The sequence below is a fragment of the Chiloscyllium plagiosum genome, unplaced genomic scaffold (genome assembly GCF_037043375.1).
Source record: "Chiloscyllium plagiosum isolate Xiang-an unplaced genomic scaffold, Cpla_swu_hap1 HiC_scaffold_17, whole genome shotgun sequence".
Classification (NCBI taxonomy): Eukaryota; Metazoa; Chordata; class Chondrichthyes; order Orectolobiformes; family Hemiscylliidae; genus Chiloscyllium; species Chiloscyllium plagiosum.
The window spans coordinates 77,682,084-77,709,262 of NW_028270155.1; the positions used below are offsets into that span (position 1 = coordinate 77,682,084).

At 42.2% G+C, this 27,179-nt stretch overlaps 1 protein-coding gene across 1 annotated transcript; it reads right to left on the reverse strand.

The window, feature by feature from the left end:
- Positions 1–19,801: 19,801 nt before the first annotated feature.
- LOC122558699 (uncharacterized) lies at positions 19,802–26,822 on the reverse strand. Its single transcript, XM_087996129.1, has 4 exons — positions 26,807–26,822; positions 23,745–23,863; positions 23,589–23,670; positions 19,802–21,961 (listed from the first exon to the last, which is right to left on the reverse strand). The coding sequence occupies exons 1-4, from the start codon at positions 26,820–26,822 to the stop codon at positions 21,672–21,674; spliced, it is 507 nt and encodes a 168-aa protein (XP_087852255.1). The 3' UTR covers positions 19,802–21,671.
- Between the last annotated feature and the right edge of the window lie 357 nt (positions 26,823–27,179).

Sequence of the window (27,179 nt, forward strand, 5' to 3'; positions counted from 1 at the left end):
GTGGAGTTTAATTTAGAAAAATGTTAAGTGCTGCATTTTGGAAAAGCAAACCTTAGCAGGACTTCTACACTTAATGGTAAGGCCCTATGGAGTGTTGCTGAACAAAGGGACCTTGGAGTGCAGGTTCATAGCTCCTTGAAAGTAGAATCGCAGGTAGATAGGATAGTGAAGAAGGCGTTTGGTATGTTTTCCTTTATTGGTTAGAGTATTGGGTAGAGTAATTGGGAGGTCATGTTGCGGCTGTACAGGACATTGATTAGGCCACTTTTGGAATATTGCATGCAATTCTGGTCTCCTTCCTATCGGAAAGATGTTGTGAAACTTGAAAGAGTTCAGAAAAGATTGACAAGGATGTTGCCAGGGTTGGATGATTTGAGCTATAGGGAGAGGTTGGATAGGCTAGGGGTGTTTTCCCTGGAGCGTCGGAGGCTGAGGGGTGACCTTATAGACGTTTATAAAATCATGAGGGGCATGGAGAGGGTAGTAGACAGACTATTTTCCCTGGGATAGTGGAGTCCAGAACTAAAGGGCATATGTTTAGGGTGAGAGGGGAAAGATATAAAAAAGACCTAAGGGGCAACTTTATCACACAGAGGATGGTACGTGTGTGGAATGAGCTGTCAGAAGAAGTGGTGGAGGCTAGTACAATTGCAATATTTAAAAGACATCTGGATGGGTATATGAATAGGAAGGGTTTGGATGGATATGGGCCAGATGCTGGCAGGTGGGACTAGATTGGGTTGGGATATCTGGTCAGCATGGATGGGTTGGACCGAAGGGTCTGTTTCGTGCTGTAACTCTCTGTGACTCTATGATTGTAAGTAGCTGCTCGATACAAATTGTGTTAAAGATGTTTAAACTCAAGGTGGTTTCAATTACGGCACACACACCACCAACAGCAATCTCCCCATGCTGGACTCTGTAAATATCATTCCCCCACACTCAGACAATCATAGAATGATCCCCCTCGACTGGGATCTGTAAATTATACATACACACTATGGCTGAATTCACTCTGTCTTGGTTCCTATTCTAAGTTTGTTCATATCATGTGTAGTGAAGGAATTGGCTGAAGAATTGTACCTGTGACGGGGAACTGTGGAGGTGGCTGAGATGTCTCATCCAGTCATTTCTGATTGAAGATTGTTGTAATAGGGGTAGATCATGCTGAAGAAGTGAGGAGGCTACAGAAGGACTTTGACAGGCTAGGAGAGTGGGCAATGCAATGGCAGATGGAATACAATGTGGGAAATTGTGATGTTGTGCACTTTGGCAAGAAGAATAGAGGCTTAGGTTACTTTACAAACGGGTAAAGGTTTTGGAATTCTGAAGCATAAAGGGTCTTGGAAGTTCTCATTCAAGGTTCTTTTAATGCTAACATGCAGGTTCAGGCAGTTGGAAGACAAATGCAATGTTAGCACTCATTTCAAAAAAGCTAGAATACAAGAGCAGTGATGTGCTGCTAAGGCTGCTTAAGGCTCTGGTCAGACTGTAGAGGGAATATTGTGTGCTGTTTGGGTTGCATAATCTAAGGAAGGATGTGCTGGTATATGAGGGAGTCCAGAGGAGAATTACAAGAATGATGCTTGCTATATGAGGAGCAGTTGAGGACTCTGGGTCTGTATTCGATGGAGTTTAGAATGATGAGCGAGGATCTAATTCAAATTGACGGTACACTGTCAGGCCTGGATAGAGTGAACATGGAGAAGATGTTTCTATGAGTACATAATGTGTCACATTATGTTCTGACATTTTTATGTTTCTTAATAAATGAAACGTGTTTTATAAAATTACATTTGTTTATTTTCTTACATGTCTTCTTCTTAAGTCACTAATACTATGTTGAAATTTTGAAATTCCTTCACAGCTGCTCACCAAATAATTTCCGTCCACAGATGCTGCCAGGTCTGCTGCAATTCTCTGAGCAATTTCTGTTTTTCTTTTGCTTTTAACAAATAATTCACTAGTTTTCCTTCAGCAGAATGAAACTCAATTCCTGAAGGCAGAAAAATTGTCATTAAATGCAAAAGAGCAGGAGCACCACTTCCCCATTTTCCTTGTTCCAGGACTGGGAAAGCAAAATCTAAACTGCAAATTGCATTTAAAATCCACTGCAAGCTACAGTGGGTGGCATGGTGGCACAGTTGTTAGCACTGCTGCCGCACAGTGCCAGAGGCCTGGGTTCAATTCAAGTCTGTGTGGAGTTTGCGCATTCTCCCTGTGTCTGCATGGGTTTCCTCCCACGGTCCAAAAATGTGCAGGTTAGGTGAATTGGCTATGCGAAATTGCCCATAGTGTTAGGTGAAGGAGTAAATGTAGGGGAATGGGTCTAGGTGGGTTGCGCTTCGGCGGGTCAGTGTGGACTTGTTGGGCCCAAGAGCCTGTTTCATACTGTAAGTAATCTAATAACAAGCAAATTACATTTCTACAAAGTAATATATTTCTACAGATCAACTGAAATGATTCAATAATCAGAATCCAATATGCCATGTTCTTAACATATTAAATACTTTAATTCGTATTTATTCAATACACTCCTAGCTCAAAATTAACATTTTGTTTTATTCATAATGACACAGGTGTTTCTGACAAAACCTGAAGTTTTTCGTCTATCACTAATTCAATCACTTAGTTGGATTTTTTTTTAGCCCAACCCATTGGTCTAAGTCTGGAGTCACACATAGATGACCAGGTTGGAACATGTGATACAGAACAATCATTACAAGAATCAATGATGCCTTTATGCCCATCCTTATTGAGATTAACTTTCAGTTGTAGATCTTACAAATTAAATTTAGGTTCCATAAGCTGCCAATTATGGATAATGAATCCATGGTCACTCACACGAATTTGGTTTTCTTGATTAAAAGAGACATGACCACTATGTCCTCATATATTTTACTTTTCTGATGATAGGTCAGATGTATGAAAGAGTTACACTGTTTTTCTTTACAAAGGTGTTACATAACCTCTGAGCATTTCCCCTCCCACAATCGCTTTATCATTTTCTGCTCTTATTTAAGTTTTTAAACATCTACAATGTTCTGTATTCCAACTGATATAAGTTAAAATTTATGTTAGTACAGGAGATAAATTTGTCTCATGATTTCACAATAAAGACATCAGGTCAGGATCTGCAGTCGGCATTGGAAGAAAGATTGTTGGCCTGTCTCAACAGGAGATGTTCTCAGGTTTTCGGACCAGATTATTTTCTTTTACAATATATCTGTTTTATCTATTAGTTATGTGATGTCAAGTTGATTTCCTGTTTATACAACCAACTGGGGACATAAATGCATTTTGTATACACTTTTACTTGTAAAATGTATAAATCTCAACATACAGCGTGAACAACTAGCTGGAGCAATCTAATTTTTATTTTCTGAAAAATAAAATACTATAGATTGATTTATGAATAATGCAAAAAATTTTAATGATTAAAGATGGGCTATTCATTTACTCAATCACATTAACACTTGTCTGGACAATAATTATCCAAAGACAGCCCAGAACTATATTGTTGATTGTTGATAAGGAGATAACAAGAACATAAAGCAAAATCGTGGTCAGCAAAATAGAAATTAGCGAGCTTAAGTTGCATTTCCTCAATTCTTTAACTTCTCTCTATGATTGGTTGAACCATTTGCAATGAACCTGACAGTTTTGAGTTCATAGCCCCTCCAGAAGTAATGTTCCAGCCAATGAGTAACCAAGAAATCTAAACATGGACAATTCAAGGGAAGCATTTTTTGGTCACTTAATTATATTTTGGCTTATGTTAATGCTTGTTTGGTTCACTTTTAAATTCCATATTCAATTTTTGAAATGAATAATAACAATGGCAGTTACAATGAATGTATAATCTGATATTGAATCCTGGAGGTAAAGTGAGAAGACATATTCAAAGCAATAAGGTAAAAACATAATTGCAATCTGAGACTATTTCCTAAATTCACTTTACATTCTGCAGGTCTGTAAAGTACACTACATTGTGATTTTAAATGAAATTACATTCACCAAGCTATTAGTGGGTGACTGTATTCAAGGCATATACCAAAGGATATGGTGAAGCTAAAAGAATTAAGAGACATGGAGATCATGTGTGAACATGTTGTTTCACTGTATCATGGGAAGGCAGATGGGAAAGTGAAGTTGAGACTATAACCAGATCAGTATGATCTTCACAAAGAGTGAATCAGTCTCAAACACCAAAAGGACGATTACTATTCCTAAATTCTGTATGCTTCTGGTCCTAGCATACCTGCTTTCTCTCCAAAGAAACTTATTTTACATCCATCCCCTGCATCCCTTTTATCTCAATAAGTCATAAGCTTCAAGTTTATAATTGAGGTTGCCATCTTGACAGAACACTGTGGGTTATGGAAGGTCAACATCTTCCCTAATCTAAAGTAGGCATTAATTTTCAGGTTTCCTGAAATCACATAAAGTTATCTGGCCAGACCTTTACCTGTAGTATTTGGAACCCTGTGGTGTCATTATGATCTGCTTCAATTATTTTTTTTTTGGAGCCGTTTTGTGTGTAGGACTAAGGAAAATCCGAAGGCAATCTATGCTTATGTGAGGAACAAGAGGATGAGTAGAGTGAGGGTAGGCCGATCATGGATAGTAGAGGGAACTTGCCCTGGCGTCGGAGGAGGTAGGGGAGGTCCTTGATTAATACTTTGCATCAGTATTCACCACTGAGAAGGACCTTGATGTTTCTGAGGACAGTGTGAAACAGACTGATATGTGAGAACAGGTTGGTATTAGTAAGGAGAATGTGCTGAAAATTTTGAAAATCGTGAGGATAGAGAAATCCCCTTGGCCTGACGGGATATACTCTTGGTTACTACAGGAAGTGAGGGAAGAGATTGCTGCATACTTGGTGATGATCTTTGCTTCCTCACTGTCCACTGAAGTAGTGCCAGATGATTGGAGGGTGGCAAATGTTATTCCCTTGTTGAAGAAAAAGAATAGGGATAATCCGAGGAATTACAGACCAGTCAGTCTTATGTCTGTGGTGGGCAAAGCATTGGAGAGGATTCTGAGAGACAAGATTTAAGATTACTTGGAAAACCATAGTTTGATTGGAGATAATCAGCATAGCTTTGTGAGGGACAGGTCATGCCTCACAAAACTTACTGAATTTTTTGAAGGTGTGACAAAACACATTGTTGAAGATCGAGTAGTGGAGGTAGTATACATAGATTTTAGCAAGGCAATTGATAACGTTCCCCATGGCAGGCTCATTCAGAAATAAGGAGACATGGGTTACAGGGAAATCTGGCTGCCTGGATACAGAATTGGCTGGCTCATAGAAGACAGAGGGTGGTGGTAGTTGGAAATTTTTCAGCCTGGAGCTTGGTGACCACTGGTGATCCACAGGGATCGGCTCTGGAACCTCTGCTCTTTGCGATTTTTATAAATGACTTGGATGAGGAAGTGGAAGGGTGGATTAGTAAGTTTGTCGATGACACAAAGGTTGGTGGTGTTGAGGATGGTGTGGAGGGCTGTTGTAGGTTGCAACAAGACATTGACATGATGCAGAACTGGGCTGATAAATGGCAGATGGAGTTCAACCTGGAAAAGTATGAAGTCATTCACTTTGCAAGATGGAATCTGAATGCAGAATACAGGATTCTTGGCAGTGTGGAGGAACAGAGGAATCTTGTGGTCCATGTCCATAGATCCTTCAAAGTTGCCACCCGAGTTGACATGTGGGACTTTATCAAGAACCACATATAATACATTAAAAGTCTTGCCCTCAGCTACACATCTGGTCACCTCCATAGAACACAGAACATGGAACATAGAACATAGAATATTACAACACAGTACAGACCCTTCGGCCCTTCATTTTGTGTCGACCTGTGAAACCAATCTAAAGCCCACGTAACAGACACTATTCCATTATCATCCATATGTTTATCAATGGCCTGTTTCAGGCAGGGAATTCCATGTCTTTACTATTCTATGAGTAAAGAACCTACCTCTGACACCTGTCCTATATCTATCACCCCTCAACTTAAAACTATGCCCCCTTGTGCTTGCCAACACCATCCAAGGAAAACACTCTCACTGTTCACCCCATATGGCTTTATTATGTCGCCACTCAATCTTCTTCTCTCTATCAAAAATAGTCTCAATTCCATCAGATTTTCCTCATAAGACCTTCCCTCCATTCCAGGCAACATCCTGGTAAAACCCCTCTGCACCCTTTTCAATGCTTCCACATCCTTCCTATAATGTGGCGACCAGAACAGTACGCAATACTCCAAGTGCACTCGCACCAGAGTTTTGTGTAGCAATGTGACCTCCTGGCTTCGAAACTCAATCCTTCTACCAATAAAAGCTAACACACCACATGCCTTATCATATCAACCTGGGTGGCAACTTTCAGGGATATATGGACATGGACACCACTTTGAAAATTTCAATCAAGTTGGTCAGACATGACCTCCCCTTCACAAAACCATGCAGGTTGTTCTTGATTAATCGCTGTCTCTCCAGTTGACATTAGTCCTTTCACTGAGAATGGCTCCCATTAGTTTTCCCACACTAAGGTCAGACTGACAGGTCTGTAGTTTCACAGTTTGCTCCTTTCTTGAGTAATGGTGGATTAAACTACTGCAGACGCTGGAATCTGTACTGAAAACCAAAATTGCTGGAAATCACAGGGGCTCAGGGCGCATCCATGGAGAGAGAGCAGCTAACAGTTCGAATTTTGATGACTCTTCATCAGAGCTGGTGTGAAGTGTGGAGAGGGCAGCATAAGTGCAATATTGGGGGAAGAGAGGATAGATTGCTGGAAGAGAAAGAATGTTGATAGTGCAGATTAAGTGCTGGGAATGTCAGAATGGCAGAACAATAATGTATCTAACTTCCAAACTGGAAAGAACAGACAATGTCTGGGGTGGGGGTGGGGGTGGGGCGGCAGTGAAGAGAGGCAATGGCAACTGAGAATGCAGCAAGGAAAGAATCATAGAATCCCTACAGTTTGGAAACAGGCCATTTGGCCCAACAAGCCCACAAAGAGTAACCCACACAGACTCATTCCATTCCCCAATTACTCTACATTTATCTCTGACGAATGCACCAAGCCTATATATCCCTCAACACTATGGGCAATTTAGCACAGCCAATTCACCAAACCTGCACATCTTTGGGTTGTGGGAGAAAACAGGAGCACCCAGAGGAAACCCACGCAGACACAGGGAGAATGCGCACACTCCATACTGGCAGTTGCCCAAGGCTGGAATTGAACATGGGTCCCTGGTACTATGAGGCAGCAGTGCTAACTACTGAGCCACTGTGCCCCCACAGTTAAAAGAAAGGGAAGGAATGGGAGTGGGTTTGTGATCAGAAGGTGTTAAGTTCAATATTAAGTCCTGAAGGTTGTAAAGTGCCTAGTCTGGAGATGAGATGTTGTTCCTCCAGTTTGCATTGTGATTTGCTGGAGCATTGTAGTCTGCCAACGACAGAAAAGTAAGCATGCAAGGGGAGTGCTATGTTAAAATGACTGGCTACAGGATGATCGAAGTCATACTTGCACACGATCCAGAGGTGTACTTCAAAGCTGTCACCCAGTCTTCTTTTGGTTTGCCCAATGTAGCGTATGCCACATTGGGTGCAGTGAATGCAATAGACCAGATTGCAGGAGCGAAAGGTGAAATGCTGCTTCACCTAGAAAGACTGCTTAGGCACTTGAATGATGAGCAGGGAGGAGGTAAAGGGACAAATGTTGCACGTTTGGTGGCTATGGGAAGGTAAAAACAATGACTGCAGATGCTGGAAACCAGATTCTGGATTAGAGTGGTGCTGGAAAAGCGGGTCAGGCAGCATCTGAGGAACAGGAAAGTCGACGTTTTGGGCAAAAGCCATTCATCAGATTACATGGGAAGGTGCTGTGGGAAAGGGGTGATGTTGTTGGTGCTAGAGGGATGGGCGAAGGTGTACTGGAAGAAATTTTCCCTGTGAAATGCAGATGGGGGAATGAGGGGAAGATATGATGGGTGATTAGATTAGATTAGATTACTTACAGTGTGGAAACAGGCCCTTCGGCCCAACAAGTCCACACCGACCCGCCGAAGCGCACCCACCCAGACCCATTCCCCTACATTTACCCCTGCACCTAACACTACAGCCAATTCATCTAACCTGCACATCTTTGGAGTGTGGGAGGAAACCGGAGCACCCGGAGGAAACCCACGCAGACACGGGGAGAATGTGCAAACTCCACACAGTCGGTCGCCTGAGGCAGGAATTGAACCCGGGTCTCTGGCGCTGTGAGGCAGCAGTGCTAACCACTGTGCCACCGTGCCGCCCACACGGTGGTGGCATTCTGCTGGAGTTGTCTGAAATTGCAGAGGATGATCCTTTAAATGCGGAGTCTGGTGGAATGAAAAGTGAGAATGGGGGTGGGGTGGGGGTCCAATCACATTGTTCTGAATGTTAGAAAAGGGCAAGGTTGGAAGCAATACTGATAGGTCAGATGTGGCTGAGTGCCCTGTCATAGAGTCATAGAGTCATAGAGATGTACAGCACGGAAACAGACCCTTTGGTCCAACCAGTCCATGCCGACCAGATATCCCAACCCAATCTAGTCCCACCTGCCAGCACCCAGCCCATATCCGGCCGAACCCTTCCTATTCGTATACCCATCCAAATGACTCTTAAATGTTGCTATTGTACCAGCCTCCCCCACTTCCTCTGGCAGCTCATTCCATACACGTACCACCTTCTGTGTGAAAACGTTGCACCGTAGGTCTCTTTTATATATTTCCCCTCTAACCTATGCCCTCCAGTTCTGGATTCCTCCACCCCAGGGAAAATACTTTGTCTATTTACCCTATCCATGCCACTCATAATTTTGTAAACCTCTATAAGGTCACCCCTCAGCCTCCGACGCTCCAGGGAAAACAGCCCCAGCCTGTTCCGCCTTTCCCCATAGCTCAAATCCTCCAACCCTGGCAACATCCTTGTAAATCTTTTCTGAACCATTTCCAGTTTCGCAACATCTTTCCGATAGGAAGGGGACCAGAATTGCACGCCTAACCAATGTCCTGTAGAGCCGCAAAATGACCTCCCAACTCATGTACTCAATACTCTGACCAATAAAGGAAAGCATACCAAACACCTTCTTCGCTATCCTATCTACCTGCGACTCCACTTTCAAGGAGCTATGCACCTGCACTCCAAGGTCTCTTTGTTCAGCAACACTCCCTAGGACATTACCATTAAGTATATAAGTCCTGCTAAGATTTGCTTTCCCAAAATGCAGCACTTCGCATTTATCTGAATTAAACTCCATCTGCCACTTCTCAGCCCATCGGCCCATCTGGTCCAGATCCTGTTGCAATCTGAGGTAACCCTCTTCGCTGTCCACTACACCTCCAATTTTGGTGTCATCTGCAAACTTACGAACTGTACCTCTTATCCTCACATCCAAATCATTTATGTAAATGACAAAAGGTAGAGGACCCAGCACTGGTCACAGGCCTCCAGTCTGAAAAACAATCCTCCACCACCATCCTCTGTCTTCTACCTTTGAACCAGTTCTGTATCCAAATGGCTAGTTGTCCCTGTATTCCGTGAGATCTAACCTTGCCTATCAGTCTCCCATGGGGAATCTTGTCGAACGCCTTACTGAAGTCCATATAGATCACATCTACTGCTCTGTCCTCATCAACCTTCTTTGTTACTTCTTCAAAAAAAACTCAATCAAGTTTGGGAGAAATGATTTCCCACGCACAAAACCATGTTGATTATCCCTAATCCTGTCCCTCAGGATTCCCTCCAACATCTTGCCCACCACTGAGGTCAGGCTCCCTGGTCTATAGTTCCCTGGCTTGTCCTTACCACCTTTCTTAAACAGTCAACCACAGTGAGTGGGAACCCATGGTTATGGAAGAAGGAAGCTTTGTCAACAGCATTGTTTTGGAAGGTGGTATCATCTAAACAGATATGACAAGGCAAAGGGACTGGGAGAATGGGATGGAATAATGTTACCACAGTTTTTGTCTTCAGTCCTCCAGATTCTCTCCTGTGCCCACAGAGGAATTTATTTTTTTCCAATTTTGTTCAGTTACTGATGGGTCCTGGGGATCATGGATTATATTCTATTGATCTTTCTCCCTTATTTCCCAACATCACTCACTCTCCTGCCTCACCCTGACTCATAGTTACTAGTCTCATTTGTCCAAGCGTGCACGTACACAGCTTTCATTGTCTGGTGACATTTCATTCTGTACCACTGGTAGCTCCCGTCCCAGATCGAGAACTAATGGAGAAGAGTTTGATCTCTTCTCCTTACCCAAGATTTTGCCTTTTGGGAACCCAAAATTGATCTTCATCCAACAATAAACCACCAAGGCTTCATCTTCCAAATAAAAAAGGCTGAGCCAGTGCATTGTGCTGTTACAGAAATTATTTTTATGTCATCATAAAACCACAGGAGTGACTGTGAATTGTACCTATTTATGAAATGCCCCTTGTTGAACCACATGATTCACAATAATCCTCAACAAATGAAATTGTCCTGGTCTTATGACAGTTGTTTTATTATTCTAGCATATATGCGACGAGAAAATAGTTATAATTCGGATAGCATAATTTCTGTTTTCTTTATTGGACTTCTATGCATTTATTGGAGAAAGTGAGGACTGCAGATGCTGGAGACCAGAGTTGAAAAGTGTGGTGCTGGAAAAGCGCAGCAGGCCAGGCAGCATCCTGGCCTGCTGCGCTTTTCCAGTACCACACTTTTCTATGCATTTATCGTCTAGTACCATTCAAAGAGCTTTACAAATTGTCACTGTTTGTCATCAATTACAATTAACCCGACACATTACCAACTTGTAATTAAAAGGAAAGTGCACAAGAATGTTGGAAATATTTACAAATCAGAAGAGTCAGTGGATGGAGGAGCTGTAGGAATACTTCAAGTCTATTTATTGTTATCAGAACCGAGAAGGACTTCGCGATATAATATGTTTTTAAACAAAACCCAGGAAGGGGAAGAGTGAGGTGGTGTGTAGGGAGGGGCATTGGGGCGTGAGGAGTGATGGCAATCGGTATCTGTGGAGAATAGGAATTTTAAAAAGGTTAATTATATTACAATATGAACCACAGAAACATAGAAGATAGGAACAGGAGGAGGCCATTCAGCCCTCTGAGCCTGCTCCACCATTCATCATCATCATACTTGATCATCCAACCCTATAGCCTGATCCTGCTTTCACCCCAAATCTTTGATCCCATTTGCCTCAAGTGCTATATCTAGCTACTTTTTGAGTGTATTCAATGCTTTGGCATCAACTACTTCCTGTGGTAATGAATTCCACGGACTTACCACTCTTTGGTGAAGAAATGGCTTCATATCTCCATCATAAATGGTCCACTCCGAATCCTCAGACTGTGACTGTTAGTTGATGCACTGATCGTTGGGAACATTCTCCCTCCATTTACCCTGTGTATTCCTGTTAGAATTTTACAAATCTCTATTCGATCCCCCCTCACTCGTCTGAACTCCAGGGAAAACAATTCTAACTTAGTCAATGTCTCCTCATGCGTCAGTCCCACCATTCCTGGAATCAGCCTGTTAAACCTTCACTGCACTCCCTCAAGAACAAGACCATCTTTCCTCCGAAAAGAAGACCAAAACTGCACATAATATTCCAGGTGTGGCCTTTTCAAGACCCCATATAAGTACAACAACACATTCCTGCTCTTGTACATGAAATCTTTCACAATGAAGGCCAACATGGCATTTGCCTTCATTGCCACCTGCTGCACCTACATGCTTAACTTCAGCAAAACCTTCTTGTTTTGCTTCCAAAGTGAATAACCTCACAATTATCCAATTTGCACTGTCTCTGCCATTGGATTGCCCACTCACCCAACCCGTCCAGATCATGCTGAAGGATCTCTGCATCCTCATCACAGTTCACCCTCCCACCCAACTTAGTATCATCAGCAAACTTTGAGATGTTACATTTTGTTCCCCATCCAAATCATTAATAGATATTGTGAATAACACGGGTCCTAGCATCGAGCCCTGTGGCACCCCACCAGTTACTGCCTGCCAATTTGAAATGGACCCATTAACTCCTACTCTTTACTTCCCCTCTGACAACTAAATTTTCATCCATTTCAAAACACTTCACCTCATGCCATGTGCTTCAGTCGTACACAATATGCTCTTCTGCGGGACTTTGTCAAGTGCTTTCTGAAAGTCCAAGTATACCACATTGACTGGCTATACCTTGAAAACGCTACTAGTTGCAAGTTTGCAGGATTTCAATAGTGGCTCAGTGGTTGGTACTGCTGCCTCACAGCGCCAGGAACCTGGGTTCGATTCCAGTCCATGGTGACTGCGTGGAGTATGCAATTCTTCCTGTGTCTGCTTGGCTTTATTTCGTTTGCTCTGGTTTCATACAACAGTCCAAAGATGTGCAGGTTAGGTGAATTGGCCATGCTAGATTGCCCATAGTGTTCAGGATGTGTAGGTTGGGTGTATTAGTTACAGATAAATACAGGGTAGGGGATGTGTTTGGTTGGGTTACTCTTTGGAAGGTCATTTTGGATTTGTTGGGCTGAAGGGCCTGTTTCCACATTGTAGGGATTCAATTCTATTCTACTTGTCAAGAATGACTTCCCCTTCATAAATCCATGCTGACTCTGATGCTTTCCATTTGCTCTGCAATATAGTCCTTGATAATGGATTCTCAATTTTCCTCACTACTGATGTTAGGCTTACCGGTCTAGTCATAGTCATAGACTATAATTTCTTGGTTTCTCTCTACCTCACTTTTAGAATGTTAGACTAACATTAGCTACCTTCCAATCTGCAGTAATGTAGCAGAGTCTTCAGTCTTAAATTGCAATTTAAGCAAAGTTATGACATGAAAATAGCATTTGAAGAATATCATCACTATGATGAAAACAGCTATACATTCATTACTTTCCACAGAGAATAACCATACCACAACACACAAAAGCAGATAAATAATAAAGCAGGTGAATCTTTACTTTATGCACATACAGAACAAAATAAGTGTAAAGTTCCAAAAATAATTTTTTAAATCGAGACCAGAAAAAGATAAAATAAAACATATTGTGCCAGAATACTGTCCGAATGAAACGCTAGTTTTATACAGCAGCCTTTTCTTCAGGGTCATACCTACTGCACATACCTTCTGTGTCATAAGAAAGTCGGGTTCTTTTTCCATAAAATAAAATAAATGGATCTCAGATGGGGAAATACAAACTACTGAGTCACTCTTTTTATCTAACAACAAAGACTACTGTAACTTAAGTAGAATCAACTTTCAGATTAGTTGCATGTTAATCTTGGAATTTAGTCTTAGTCGGAAGACGCAGCTACAAGCTTTGCGAAATTCAGTCACGAAAAATCTCATTTATTTACAGCAAAATTTGAAGCAACAAACGAAAAATCTGATTTGAGCCTTGTATATTTTTTAATTATTTCACACTCCTACATTTCATTTTTTTTTGACCAGGTGAGAGATTTTTTTTGTCTATACACCCACATTTTGCCATTTGGTGCTGCAATGTCGTTGCTTGTTTTCAATTTACATTTCCGCGGATTAGTTTGTTTTAATTTTCTGTGTTTGCAATATTCTTCCCTGTCCGGGTTGCGCTAACAAAAATAAAAATATTTCAGTTAATGTTTACAGGTTTTGGATTTAATCTCAAATCGGGTAATGTAAGCTGCCTTTAGGATATCTGTACACATTATGCATACTGTATATCGATGGACAAGCATTTCCAAGTTACATTTGAAGTTGTACACAAAGGTAAGTAAAAGAACTATCCTTGGATTTCTGGCTTGTATTTTTAAAGAAAGCGTACAAAGTGCACCAGGATCAATGCACTGATTAGATTAGATTAGATTAGATTACAGTGTGGAAACAGGCCCTTCGGCTCAACAAGTCCACACCGACCCGCCGAAGCGCAACCCACACATATCCCTACCCCTACATTTACATTTTCCCCCTTACTTAACACTACAGGGAGGAAACCGGAGTACCCGGAGGAAACCCACGCAGACACGGGGAGAACGTGCAAACTCCACACAGTCAGTCACCTGAGGCGCGAACTGAACCCGGGCCTCTGGCGCTGAGGCAGCAGTGCTAACCACTCTGCCACCGTGCCGCCCATTGGTACAGTATAAAAGGAGACCATTGATGCCATTGTCTGGACTGACTTTCGGAATGAACAACTCGCTAAGTGCAGTTCTTCCACTTCCAGTAACATCACACATCTGTTTCACAACTTTCACTTTTTAGCTATTTTGTTCATAATGCAGATATTCTTTTTTGTACAATTGTCAGCGAACATCCCCACTTCTGACGTTATGACAGAGGGAAGGTCATTGATGAATCAGCTGTAGATTTTTGGGCCTCGGACACTACCCTGAGGGTCGCCTGCAGAGATGTCCTGGAGTTGAGATGACTGACCATCCACGACAATAACCATTTTCCTTTGTGCCAGGTATGACTCTAACCAATGGAGTGTTTGCCCCCAATACCATTGATTCCAGTATGGCCAGGGCTCCTTGATGACATAATTGGTCAAATGCGGCCTTGATATCAAGGGATGTCACTCTCACCTCACCTCTGGAATTCAGCTCTTCTGCCGATGTTTAAACCAAGGCTGTAATGAGATCAGGAGCTGAGTGACCCTGGTGAAACCCAAACTGGGCAATACTGAGCAGGTTTTTGCTGAGTAGGTGTTGCTTGATAGCATTGTTGATGACCCCTTACTTCACTTAACTGCTGATGGAGAATAAACTAATTGGGCGGCAATTGGCCAGGTTGGATTTGTCCTGATTTTTGTGTACAGGACATACGTGGCAATTTTCCACATTGTCGGGTAGATGCCAGTGTTGTAACTGTACTGGAAGAGCTTGGCTAGGGGAGTGGCATGTCTTCAGTGTTGTTGCCGGATGTTATCAAGGCCCCTCGCCTTTGCAGTATACAGTACCTCCAGCTGTTTCTTGATATCACATTGAGTGAATCGAATTGGCTGGAGATTGATAACTGTGATGCTGGGGACCACTGGTCGAGTCCGAGATGGATCATCCACTTGGCATTTATGACTGAAGATTGTTGTGAACGTGTAAGCCTTATCTTTTGCACTGATCTGCTGAGCTCCTTCATCATTGAGGATGGGGATATTTGTGCAGACTCCTCCTGCAATGAGTTGTTTAATTGTCCACCACAATTCATCCACCACTGGATGTCGAAGGACTGCAGAGCTTAGATTTGATCTGTTGATTATGGGCTTGTTTAGCTCTGTCTATCAAATGCTATTTATGCCAATTGACATGCAACTAGTCCAGTTTGGTAACTTCACTAGTTTGACACCTCATTTTCAGGTATGCCTGATGCTGCTCCTGGCATGCCCTACTGCACACTCCATTGAACCAGAGTTGATCCCCTAGCTTGATGGTAATGGTTGAGTGAGGCATATGCCAGGCCATGAGGTTGCAAACTGTGCTGGAGTACAGTTCTGCTGCTGTTGATGACCCACAATGCCTCATGGATGCCCAGTCTCGAGCTGCTAGATTGGTTCAGTGTCTGTCCCATTTAGCACGATGATAGTGTCACGCAGCATAATGGAGGTTATTCTCAATGTGAAGGTGGGACTTCATCTCCACAAGGACAGTGTGGTGGTCAATTTTACCTAATTGTCATGGACAGATCCTTCAGAGCTGGCAGGTTAGTAAGGATGAGGATAAGTGTGTTTTTTTTTCTTCTTGTTGGTTCCTTTCCTAATGCTGCAGAACCAGTCTAGCCATTATATCCTTTACAGCCCGACCAGCTTGATCAGTAATGCTGCTGCCAAGCCACTCTTGGTGGTGGACATTGACTTCCCCACCCAGAGTACATTTTGTGCCCTTGCAACCCTCAGTGCTTCCTCCAAATGTTGTTCAACATGGAGGAGTACTGATTTATCAGCCAAAGGAGGACAGTACATGATAACCAGTAAAAGGTTTCCTTGCCCATATTTAACCCGAAGCCATGAATCTTAATGGGGTCCTGAGTCAAGGATTCCCAGGGCAACTCCCTACCAATAGTATTCCAACCTCTGCTGGGACTGGAGGACAGGACATAGCCAGCAATGATACTGGTGGTGTCTGGGGTGTTATCTGTAGGGTATCATTCCATGAGTATGATTATGTCAGACTCTTGGTTGACTGATCTGTGTGACAGATCTCCCAATTTCAGCACGAGCTCCCAGATATTGGTAAGGAGTACTTTGCAATAAGCCTTAATGATTATTTATTTTAAAACAGGTCATTAAATTTGCAATTTTGCTAAAGTTATCACAAATTCATAGGTTTGTGTTGTGGTTCTGTTCACCGAGCTGGGAATTTGTGTTGCAGACGTTTCGTCCCCTGTCTAAGTGACATCCTCAGTGTTTGGAAGTCTCCTGAGAAGCGCTTCTGTGATGCTTCTTCCGGCAACAAACCACTCTAAATGCCGGAGGAAACATCACAGATGTTGCCAGATGTCACCTAGACAGGGGACGAAACGTCTGCAACACAAATTCCCAGCTCGGTGTACAGAACCACAACAACAAGCACCCGAGCTACAAATCTTCTCACAAACTTTGAACATCATAGGTTTTTTAAAATAGAATTGAAATTAAATTTTAACATTAAAGACAGTGAGGCAATGAACAGAAAAAATGTTTGAACTATGATATGGAGGTGCTGGTGTTTCATAGGACAAAGTATTTGTAAAAGATCAAAGTGTCATACACCTGATGCGATGCTTGTGTTTTAGCTGTTGTCTTTTGTCCGGTTCCAAGGTCAGTGGTCTGTCTGGTTTCATTTCTTTGTTATGACTTTCCAGTGATTGAGACAACTGAGTGACTTGCTATGCTATTTCAGAGGGCAGTTGGGAGTCAAACACATTGCTGTGGCTCTGGAGTCACATGTAGGCCAGACCAGGTATTGATGGCAAATTTCCTTCCCTAAAGAACATTAGTGAACCAGATGAGTTTTTTTTTCCTGACAATTGACAACTTCTTTCAAGTCACAGCCCCAAGATAACTTAAGATTTTATGAAACAAAAGTGACGTCTCAGGTCAGACAATGCAATAAAGATGTGAGGTTAGAGTCTGTCTGCATCCCAAACTTGAGTCAGACTGGTTCTATTTCCATACTAGGAATTTATAAAATATCACATGGACAGACTGCCTACAGATTATGTGTTTATTGAACAAAATAGAATGTATCTGAAGTTATCTCTGGACTGTGACATGAAAGAAGTTCTGGGATTTACACATTAATCAATCAAAACCTGCATCCCCATTCTAAGTGATTAAAGACGTACCAGCAATCTAGGTTTGCTCAATACATCACATCAGTTGTGTGACATTTTGATCTTTTACAAAACATTCTGTGTCCCAAGGTCTTGCCACATTAGTTACCTGACAAAGGAGCAGTGTTCCGAAAGCTTGTACTTCCAACTAAACCTGTTGGACTAAAACCTGGTGCTCTGGGATTTTTAACTTTGTCCACCCCAGTCCAACACCAGCACCGCCACATCATAGTTCCTCAAGATGAAACATGTTTCTGTTTGTTAAAATTTAATAGAAGTTCCATTTTAAAATCTATGAAGTTTTGATAACTTCAGTAAAATTGCAAATTTAAGGATCTGATTTAAAATAAATCATCCTTAAGGCACATTTGTCTGTGTTCTCTGGCTTGTATTCCTCATATTAATGTAAAATAAATTGCACTATAAAATTTAGGAAAATATCACAACTATTCCACATGATTTCAGCAAATTGTTCGCAGAAACTGGTCTATTTTCTATGGATCTAAGTAAAATATAACTCAAGCGTAAAATACCATGCCTCATTAATGTAAGCTCCATCAATTTGCTCGTGTACTTATTGGAAGTTTTGATTTCACAAAGTGTAATATTTGCTTCAAAAACAGAAATTGCTGGAAAGGCTCAGCAGGTCTGGCAGCATCCGTGGAAAAAAATCAGAATTTACATTTTGGGTTCAGTGACTCATTTGGGTTCAGTGACTTATTTGGTTCTCATTTCTCTTGTCTGATGTTGCTCGACCTGCTAAGCTTTTCCATCAATTTCTGTTTTTGTTTCTGGTTTCCAGCATCTGCAGTTCTTTTGTTTTTTATGAAATACCTGCTTGCTTGTTTTCGATATATCTCCTTATGAATTTGATGAGGAGATATATACCTGCTGCAGAATAATTGATTTTACACGGGGAATATTATGAAAATGCTTACAAGCAGGTTTTAAATAGAATCTAAGAACTCGGTAATTGTACATTCCCTGCGCAATCAAGACATCCACTAAAAAGTATTATTTATCGAGGGATTTTAAAATTATTATTAATTTTCTCTGTATCGATTTGGTTGAACGTTTGAAACATATTCCTTTCTTTAGAGTGGAGGTTAGGCTGAGAATTGATTTCTAAAAGAATATCGGGATAAAAGTGATAATTATGTCAACTAAAAGCATCAGGTCAGAAGTCACAAAACACCAGGTTACAGTCCAACATGTTTATTTGAAATCACAAGCTTTCGAAGTGCCGCCCCTTCGCAGATAAACTGTGAAGGAGCAGGGCTGCCACAGCTTGTGATTTCAATTAAACTTGACTGACGATAACCTGGTGTTGTGTGACTTCTGACCTTGTCCACTTGAGTCTATTACCGACACCTCCACATCATAAAAGCCACCATAAAGAGGTAGAAGTGTGCGCCATATGGTCAATGAAATAAAGGTGAATGATCAGGCTAGACTGGCGAAATGATGTTGGTGGTAAAAGTGATTTTTTTAAATAATGCTACGGTGGGCATCGTTTTGGATTCAGGGATAATAATTAAATGGTAACAAATATTGCCAATGATGGTTTATCGCAGAAAACAAACCTTGGTGGCTAGAAGTAAATGAAAATATAGGTTAAGAATGCGGGGAAAGGTGGCATAGAAACAAATCCTCTGGCAAAGTCTGCTATTCAGAGAATTCGGAGTTAGGTGGATTAATTTGTGGAGGTGCAAGTGACAGGAAATGGCATGGGTGCAAATTCGGTTCCCCATTCAAAGCACCACACTGATATGACAGACTAAATGTGGGTCGATTGCCAAATTTGAGACAAGTTACAAAGTGAGTATCCGTGTGTTTAGTTTGGGAGTCACTTTGCGGTTACCACGCAGTTACAGTCTCTGTAGTTGGCGGGGCTTGCAATCTGCTGGAAGTTTCATATATTCTAAATTCTATAAGCTCAGCAATTTCGTTTATCCCAACTGTAAATCTTGTGATCGCCTCCAAACAAATGAAATTGTTCTTTACACGGCATCGAATTTGTGACCAACGAATGTCAAGCAAGAATGTTAGTCGATCATTTTCAGGGAGCTGACATTTTGTCTTCAGTGGAGTTTATGGATCTAAGAGCTACCGCATGGCAGATACGTTTAGTCAGAGAAAAAGTGAGGACTGCAGATGCTGGAGATCAGAGCTGAAAATGTGTTGCTGGAAAAGTGCAGCAGGTCAGGCAGCATCCAAGGAACAGGAGAATCGACGTTTCGGGCATAAGCCCTTCTTCAGGAATCTGATTCCTGAAGAAGGGCTTATGCTGAAACGTCGATTCTCCTGTTCCTTGGATGCTGCCTGACCTGCTGCACTTTTCCAGCAACACATTTTCAGATACGTTTAGTCACCCTAGTTTTTAATTTATCACAACTTCAGTGCCCAGGGTTTCAAATGTGCTTTAAAAAATACATAACAATCGCTTTGAGTATGTTATGAAAAGCCTGTTTAATCAGCATTTCCACAGACTATATTCTTAACTCAAAATTGAGCAATATATTTACAAATGGCAATTTCCTTTTGGGTCCTTCAGGACTCTCACTGATGATAAAGTCTTCACTTTGTAAACTTTGTAAAAGATTTTGTAAAAGACTTTGTCATGAATATCGCGAGTGCAATTTCGAGGTTCATGGATGAAAAACTATATTGTGATGACTGTGTAGTGGTCGACTGTGCCGAGTGCTGGAGGTGATGTTAAAGCCACACATCCTTAAAATTGCTGTTGATCGCAAATTGCGGATGGACTGCACATTTTGGCGAAACAACTGGGAGAGGCAATAAATTCTAAACGCATTATTCTGAGGCAAATAAGGTAGAACCTCGGGCAACTGTCTGTGTGGAGTTTGCACATTCTCCCCGTGTCTCCGTAGGGTTTCCCCGGGTGCTGCGGTTTCCTCCCACAGTCCAAAGATGTGCAAGTTAGGTGAATTGGCCATGCTAGATTGCCCATAGTGTTAGGTGCATTAGTCAGAGGGAAATGGGTCTGGGTGGGTTACTCTTCGGAGGGTCGGTGTGGACTTGTTGGGCCGAAGGGCCTATTTCTACACTGTTGGGAATGTAGTCTAATCTAATCTAACAAACCTCAAGATGCATATTCAGCTGTCTCTGCATTGTATAGTCGATCGTCTGTTGTTTGAGTAACTGTTTAGTTCTGGTGTAGTTTTTTTCTGCCATCTTAGTACCAAGTCAAAATGATATGCCTCGGATAAAAAGGAGATGCCGAGTATTTAAACAGCAAGACGATAGGGTGCTATTGTGATGTACCCGCCGACAATCATATTGAACAATAAAAGCAGAGTTATATGAAACGATTGAATATCACTCATTGGATCTCCATTGCAGTATTAAACCGAATTCTGGCTATCAGAGTTTAGCAATCGTGTCACAAGACCGTGAAGAAGATACAGAGAACATTTCCATGAATGCACGCCTTCAGGATTTAGGGAGATTGCAGAAGTTCGGGTTTTAATATGCTGGCGGAGGGAGGTTAGTGTACTCGAAAAGGAAACTGGAACTGCTTCATCTAAAGACCGCATATGTCGGCCAAAAGCATATGTTTACAATACTCTCAGGGCAAAAAGGAGAGAAAACCCATAAAACTACACACGGATTCTAGAAAAACTAAGAATTTGGATAGAAAATGTGGACAACAGACATTGAATATTTTCTTGAATTGTAGTCATTTATAAGTATAAATAACAAACTGCGGTAAAGGTCTAAACCACCGATCTCCAGCAATGAAACGGTTCTTGGATCCCGGTCTCAGTGTGCATTATTAAGGACATGGTTCCAGTAGGATTCTAAAACAGACAAGGTTGGGACCTCTTTCCCTGGAGATGAGGAGGTTGAGAGGTTATAAGTTTTTAAAAGCTTATAAAATAATGAGGGGTACAAATATGGTGAAGGGTCGTTGTCTTTTCCCGAGGATGGCTGATTTCAAGACTGTGGGGGGAGGGGGGCGCATTTTTAAGGTAAGAGGAGAGAGAATTTAAAAAGGCATGAGGGGCAATGCTTTTACACAGAAGTTGGTTCGCATGTGGAATAAACTTCCTGAGGAAGTGATGGACGTGGGGACTATTTCAACGTTTAAAACACATTTGGGGAAGTACATAAATGGGAAAGGTTTGGCGGGATTACGGACAAGAGCAGGCGGGCGCGACTAGTTTATTTTGGGATAATTTTCGGCATGGACTGGGTCGGACCTAAGGGCCCGTGCGGTATCATTCTATTGTATCACAGATTTGATGTGCGTTATTAATGATATGGTTCCAGTAGAATTCTTTTCCGGGCTGCCATTCGTTACGATGTGACTGACCGCGGCTGAACTTTGGAGGGGGCTGTGGGATACCATGCAGGTATAAACAGTTCTGGATCGGATTGCCTGTGTTTCTTCCAACCAGCTGGATGCTTCATATCGTCTGTTGCTCGAATGACTGTACTGATTCCTGTTGTAGTTTTACTGCCATCTTTGTACCAAGTAAAACTGGTATCCCTCGGGTAAAAGGGAGCTGTGGAGCATAAAACAGCAAGGGTCACGGATGGATCATTTCCAGGCTGCTGAGACAGAATATTCAGTGGAGTCGGTGGAACTAGGGGGAAGTGAACAGGAAGAAAAAGAAATTACCTCGACATCAGAAGAGGATTACAGCCCAATCTTCTGTTTCGGCCCATTGCTGGACAGTTACTGTCCAGTTGTGTGGAAGGTGCTCATGGTGGTGTGGGTTGGACAACGCGCGCTGTTGGTGCTGAGACTCGAACATAGAACAGTGTCAACGGGAATATTAACTCATCCCCGGACAAAGCGCGGGCAAGGAAATGTGGACCGCTGTTGTTACAGATCTCAGTTTTTCTGTTGGAAATAACTGTCGAGAGGCTCTGGAATTGGATTCATGATTTGCTATCGCCGGTGGTGCAATAAGGCAGCGGTGGAAACGACATAACAACAGAGGAGGTAAAGTAACTGATCCGTAACTGACCCGGAAGCCAACGGAGTCACTTACTTATTGCAAGGCAAAAGCATGTGGAATGTACAGGACGATGGCTCTAGCAGTTTTTAGATTTTAGAAATATCCGCTTTCAAAATTTTAATATTTACCCATTAAAATTACACCGGCAAAAAAATGAGCCCGGAGTGTGGTGCTGGAAAAGCACAGCAGGTCAGGCAGCATCCGAGGAGCAGGAGACTGGAAAAGAACAGCAGGTCAGGCAGCATTCCTGGTGAAGGGCATTTTGCCTGAAAAGTCGATTCTCCTGCCCTTTGGATACTGCCTGACCTGCTTTGCTTTTCCAGTCTCCTGCCCCTTGGATGGAGCCTGACCTGCTGTGCTTTTCCACTCTCCTGGGCCTCGAATACTGCCTGACCTGCTATGCTTTTCCAGAACCACACTCTTGATTCTAGATCCCAGCATCTGCAATCCTCGCTTTCGCCTAAAAAGATAAGCCCGTCAAGAAACGTAATCAACAAAAATGAACAGAAATTGCTGGAGAAACTCAACAGGTCTGGCAGCATCTGTGAAAAAGGCAGGATGGAAACTTGGGCACCAGGGAACCTTCTTTTCAACTATCAACTTTGAGCAAAGAAAATGTAAAAAATAAATCATCAAATATGATCAAATCTGTGTCACCCGCGACGGGCTATTGCTCTTAACCAATGTCGTTGAAATGTCGGAGCAAATTACTCCAGATACTGGAATCTGTACTGAAAGCAACAAATACTGGTGATCACAGCGGGTCAGGCAGCATCCATGGAGAGAGAGCGATTTAACGTTTGGATGACCCTTGATCAGAGCATGTATCTTTTCATCATATTGCAATAGTACTTGAGATTCCTGTTTATGTCCCACGGCTGTATAATTCAGGTAAAACTGCTGAGGCATCATTCTAAGCTATTGAGCACTGAACATGAAGTACAGCAGTCAGCGATGCAAGTTAAATGTGGGCATGTATCAGGAATTGTGGAGATGTCTCCAAGGAGCGCACGCACACCGGACCTGCTTGGACACTATGTCACTCAAAACAAACAGCAATGTTGCTGCCTCTCAACAACTCTCCCAACCGATCAAGGAAACCACTCAGTTCAAAGATAATTAAGGTTGGGCAAAAATGTTAACTTGCCATTGAAGAACGTACAACATCAAATACATTTTTAATAAATCCTGTCATGTCAGCTTTTCTAAGCACACTCTAGAATCGCTTAAGTTTTAATTTCATACATACCCCACACTGTTAAATTGGACCCTGTTCCGTTTCCAATCAATTTGCCTTGACGGACGAATGTGCAATAGTACATTCCTCTGTCCTGTGGCCAGTTACTTTTCGGTCACCTTGTTCCGCGTGTAGATAATGAGGATCACCTTGCTTCCACCAGGTTACCTTGACAGCTTGGCCAACTTCAAATAAAGTACTCAAGCAATGGAAGGACACATTTGCACCCACAGTTGTCGTCACGCTCCCTGGTAACTGGGTCACTTTATCCGAGATTACCTCAGAACCTACAGAAAGAGACAGTCACAAACAAACCAGCAAGATTAAATAAAAGAGTTAAAGAGTGGAGTTCAGTAATTGACTTAAACTGTCCAAAGAAGCATGAAGCATGATATATTAAATAAAGATTAAATAACATCTCCACTTTAATGCACAGGGCGTATATCAGTTTGCGTGGCGAGGGTGTGAGGTCGTGGCATGTCCACATCGCATTGTTTGGCTGTTGGCATCTGCAGATGTAATTGCAGGGATATCCTTTCTTGGCGAAGACATTGTAGAGGTGTTCTTCTCCGCAGGTCAGGAGGACTGCAGTGTGTTGTATCCCTTTGAACAGATTCCTGATGAAGGGCTATGGTCTGAAATGTCGATTCTCCTGCTCCTCGATGCTACCTGACCTGCTGTGCTTTTCCAACAACACACTCTCGGCCCTTTGAACAGGGTACTAGTGCAGCTTCTCTTGAGGGGTCACTGTTGTAGTTCAAGATCTGGTACCTATGTGTGACTTGTTCTTAAACCTTTGCTGTGCATTTATTCTTCTGTGTTCTTTCTACACGCACATCCAGGAATGGGAATTGGTTGTTGGTTTCCTCTTCTCTCATAAATTTGATCCCCGAGAGCGTGCTGTTGACAATCCAGTGTGTGTTCTCTGATAAAAGCAAATTACTGCGGATGCTGGAATCTGAAACCAAAAGAGCAAATGCTGGAAAATCTCAGCAGGTTTGGCAGCATCTGTAAGGAGAGAAAAGAGCTGACGTTTCGAGTCTAACTGACCCTTTGTGAAAGCTTTTCCAGTATTTTCTTGTTTGGTGTGTGCTCTGATCTCTGTTCTCTTAATTATTACAAATGTATCATCACGTATCTGATCCATCTCAAGGCTCATAGTAGAAGCAGTGTTGCAAAGACTGTAACAAACAGCCCTCCCACAAATCCAACTCAAACTCTGGATCAGATACATGGATGAAACTTCTGTAATAATTAAGAGTACAGAGATCACAGCAGCTTTTGCCTTTTGGGAACAGGAGGACGTATCTCCCTAAACATAAAAGCCTCCAATATTTCCTCTTCCAGATAGAAAGCGCTGAGCACAACGTGCGTGACCCATTGTAGAATTAGTTGCTTTTATTAACATCAGCATAAAACCACGAGAGTGCCAGTGAATTGTATCCACTTATTAAACGACTTCCCCGCCCCCGTCCCCACGACATGATTCATAATAACCCTCACCCTCATAAAAACCCTCATAATAAAATCAGGTGGTTACAGTCTTATCACAGCTTGTTTCATTATTCTCTTATATACAAGAGTACCAATTTAGTCTCAATTACAATGGCACAATTTATACTTTCTCTCATGAATTTTTAATGCATTCATAGTCCAGTCCCGTCTTATGTCACTTACACTGTTCATCATCAGTTGCAATAGATTGCAAATATTATCAACTTGTAATTAAAAGGAAAGTGTGCAAGAATGTTGGAAATATATATCTAGTCGGAAGGGTCTAGAACATAGAACAGTACAGCACAGACAGGCTCTTCGGCCCTCGATGTTGAACTGACCTTTTATCCTACTCTAAGATCTGACTAATCTACATATCCTTCACTTTACTATCATTCATGTGCCTATCTAAGAGTAGCTTAAATGTCCCTAATGTCTCTGACTCTACTACCACCGCTGGCAGTGCATTCCACGCACCCACCATACTCTGTGTAAAGAACCTACCTCTGACATGTCCCATAAACCTTCCCCCGTCACCTTAAAATTATGGTCCCTTTTGATAGCCATTTCTGCCCTAGGGAAAAAGTCTCTGATTATTCACTCTATCTCTGCCTTTCATTATCTTGCACACTTCAATCAAGTCACCTGTCATTTTTCTTTGTTCAAATGAGAAAAGCCCTAGCTCCCTTAACCTTTCTTCACTGCTGCGTATAGGCCAGGCAGCATCCTGGTAAATTGCCTCCGCACCCTCTCTAAAGCTTCCACATCCTTCCTATAACGAGGTGACCAGAACTTAACACAATATTGCAAGTGTGGTCTAACTAGGGCTCCACAGAACAGCAGCATAACCTCATGGCTCTTAAACTTAATCCTCCTGCAAACGAAAGAATCTTAACAGCTCTATCAACTTGCAGGCAACTTTGAGAGATCTGTGGACATGGATCCCAAGATTCCTCTGTTCCCCCACACTGCCAAGAGTCTTGCTTTTAACCCTATATTTTGTATTCAAATTCGACCTTCCAAACTGAATCACTTCACACTTTTCCAGGTTGAACTCCATCTGCCACTTAGCAGCCCAGTTCTGCATCTTGTCAATTTTCTGTTGCAACCTAGTATAGCCCTCCACACTATCCACAACTCCACCAACGTTTGTGTCATCGGCAAACTTACTAACCCACCCTTCCACTTCCTCATCCAAGTCCTTTATAAAAATCACAAACAGCAGAGGTCCTAGAACAGATCCCTGTGGAACACCACTGTTCACTGAGCTCCAGGCTGAATACTTTCCATCTCCTACCACCCTCTGTCTTCTATGGACCAGTCAATTCTGTATCCAGACAGCCAGATTTCCCTAAAGAGGTCTGGGGTGAGAGAAGATGTGGCACTTAGTACACTGCTATCAGAACTGAGAGGGACTTAGAGATACAATATGATATCAAGCAAATATCAAGAGAGGAAGAGTGGGGCGTGGATTGGGAGGGGCTATGGGGAGACATGGACTGAGATGAGGAGAATGGTATTGGGCATCGATGGAGAATAGGAGTTAAACATTGGCTAATCATGTTTTATGTGAAAAGCTAAAGTGAAATATTAAAGTGATTATTTACAGTGGAAAGGTGGGACTAAATGGCATAAGAAAACAAACCTTAACAGGAATTCAAAAACATTATGCATTCCTTCCAACAGACTATAGATAAGCTTGTAAATGCACCTGTACTTACAAAACGTGGACTTACAATAAATCAGCATCATGTGCCGGCAGGGGCGAACTGCTGATTTCAGATTGAATCAGAGGTGAATACATTTTTGAGGACAGGATATTTTTCCAAATCAGACAATGGAATTGCCAGAAGCAGCTCATAAGTTCTCAGAACATAGGATAACAGCTGGAGTAGCACGGGGGACAACATTGTGAATTTCCGGCTTCAAATAATTCGGACAGCTAAAATGGCTAATAAAGCTGGTCGACTTCCTCTAGTATTATGACACGTCGATCTGCTATTTACATGAATATTACTAAGCATTTCGTTAGCCATGGAAATTAAACCAATGGACGTAGAATGTGGCATTCACCACCTTTCATTCTCAAATCTTTTATTGTATCAAATG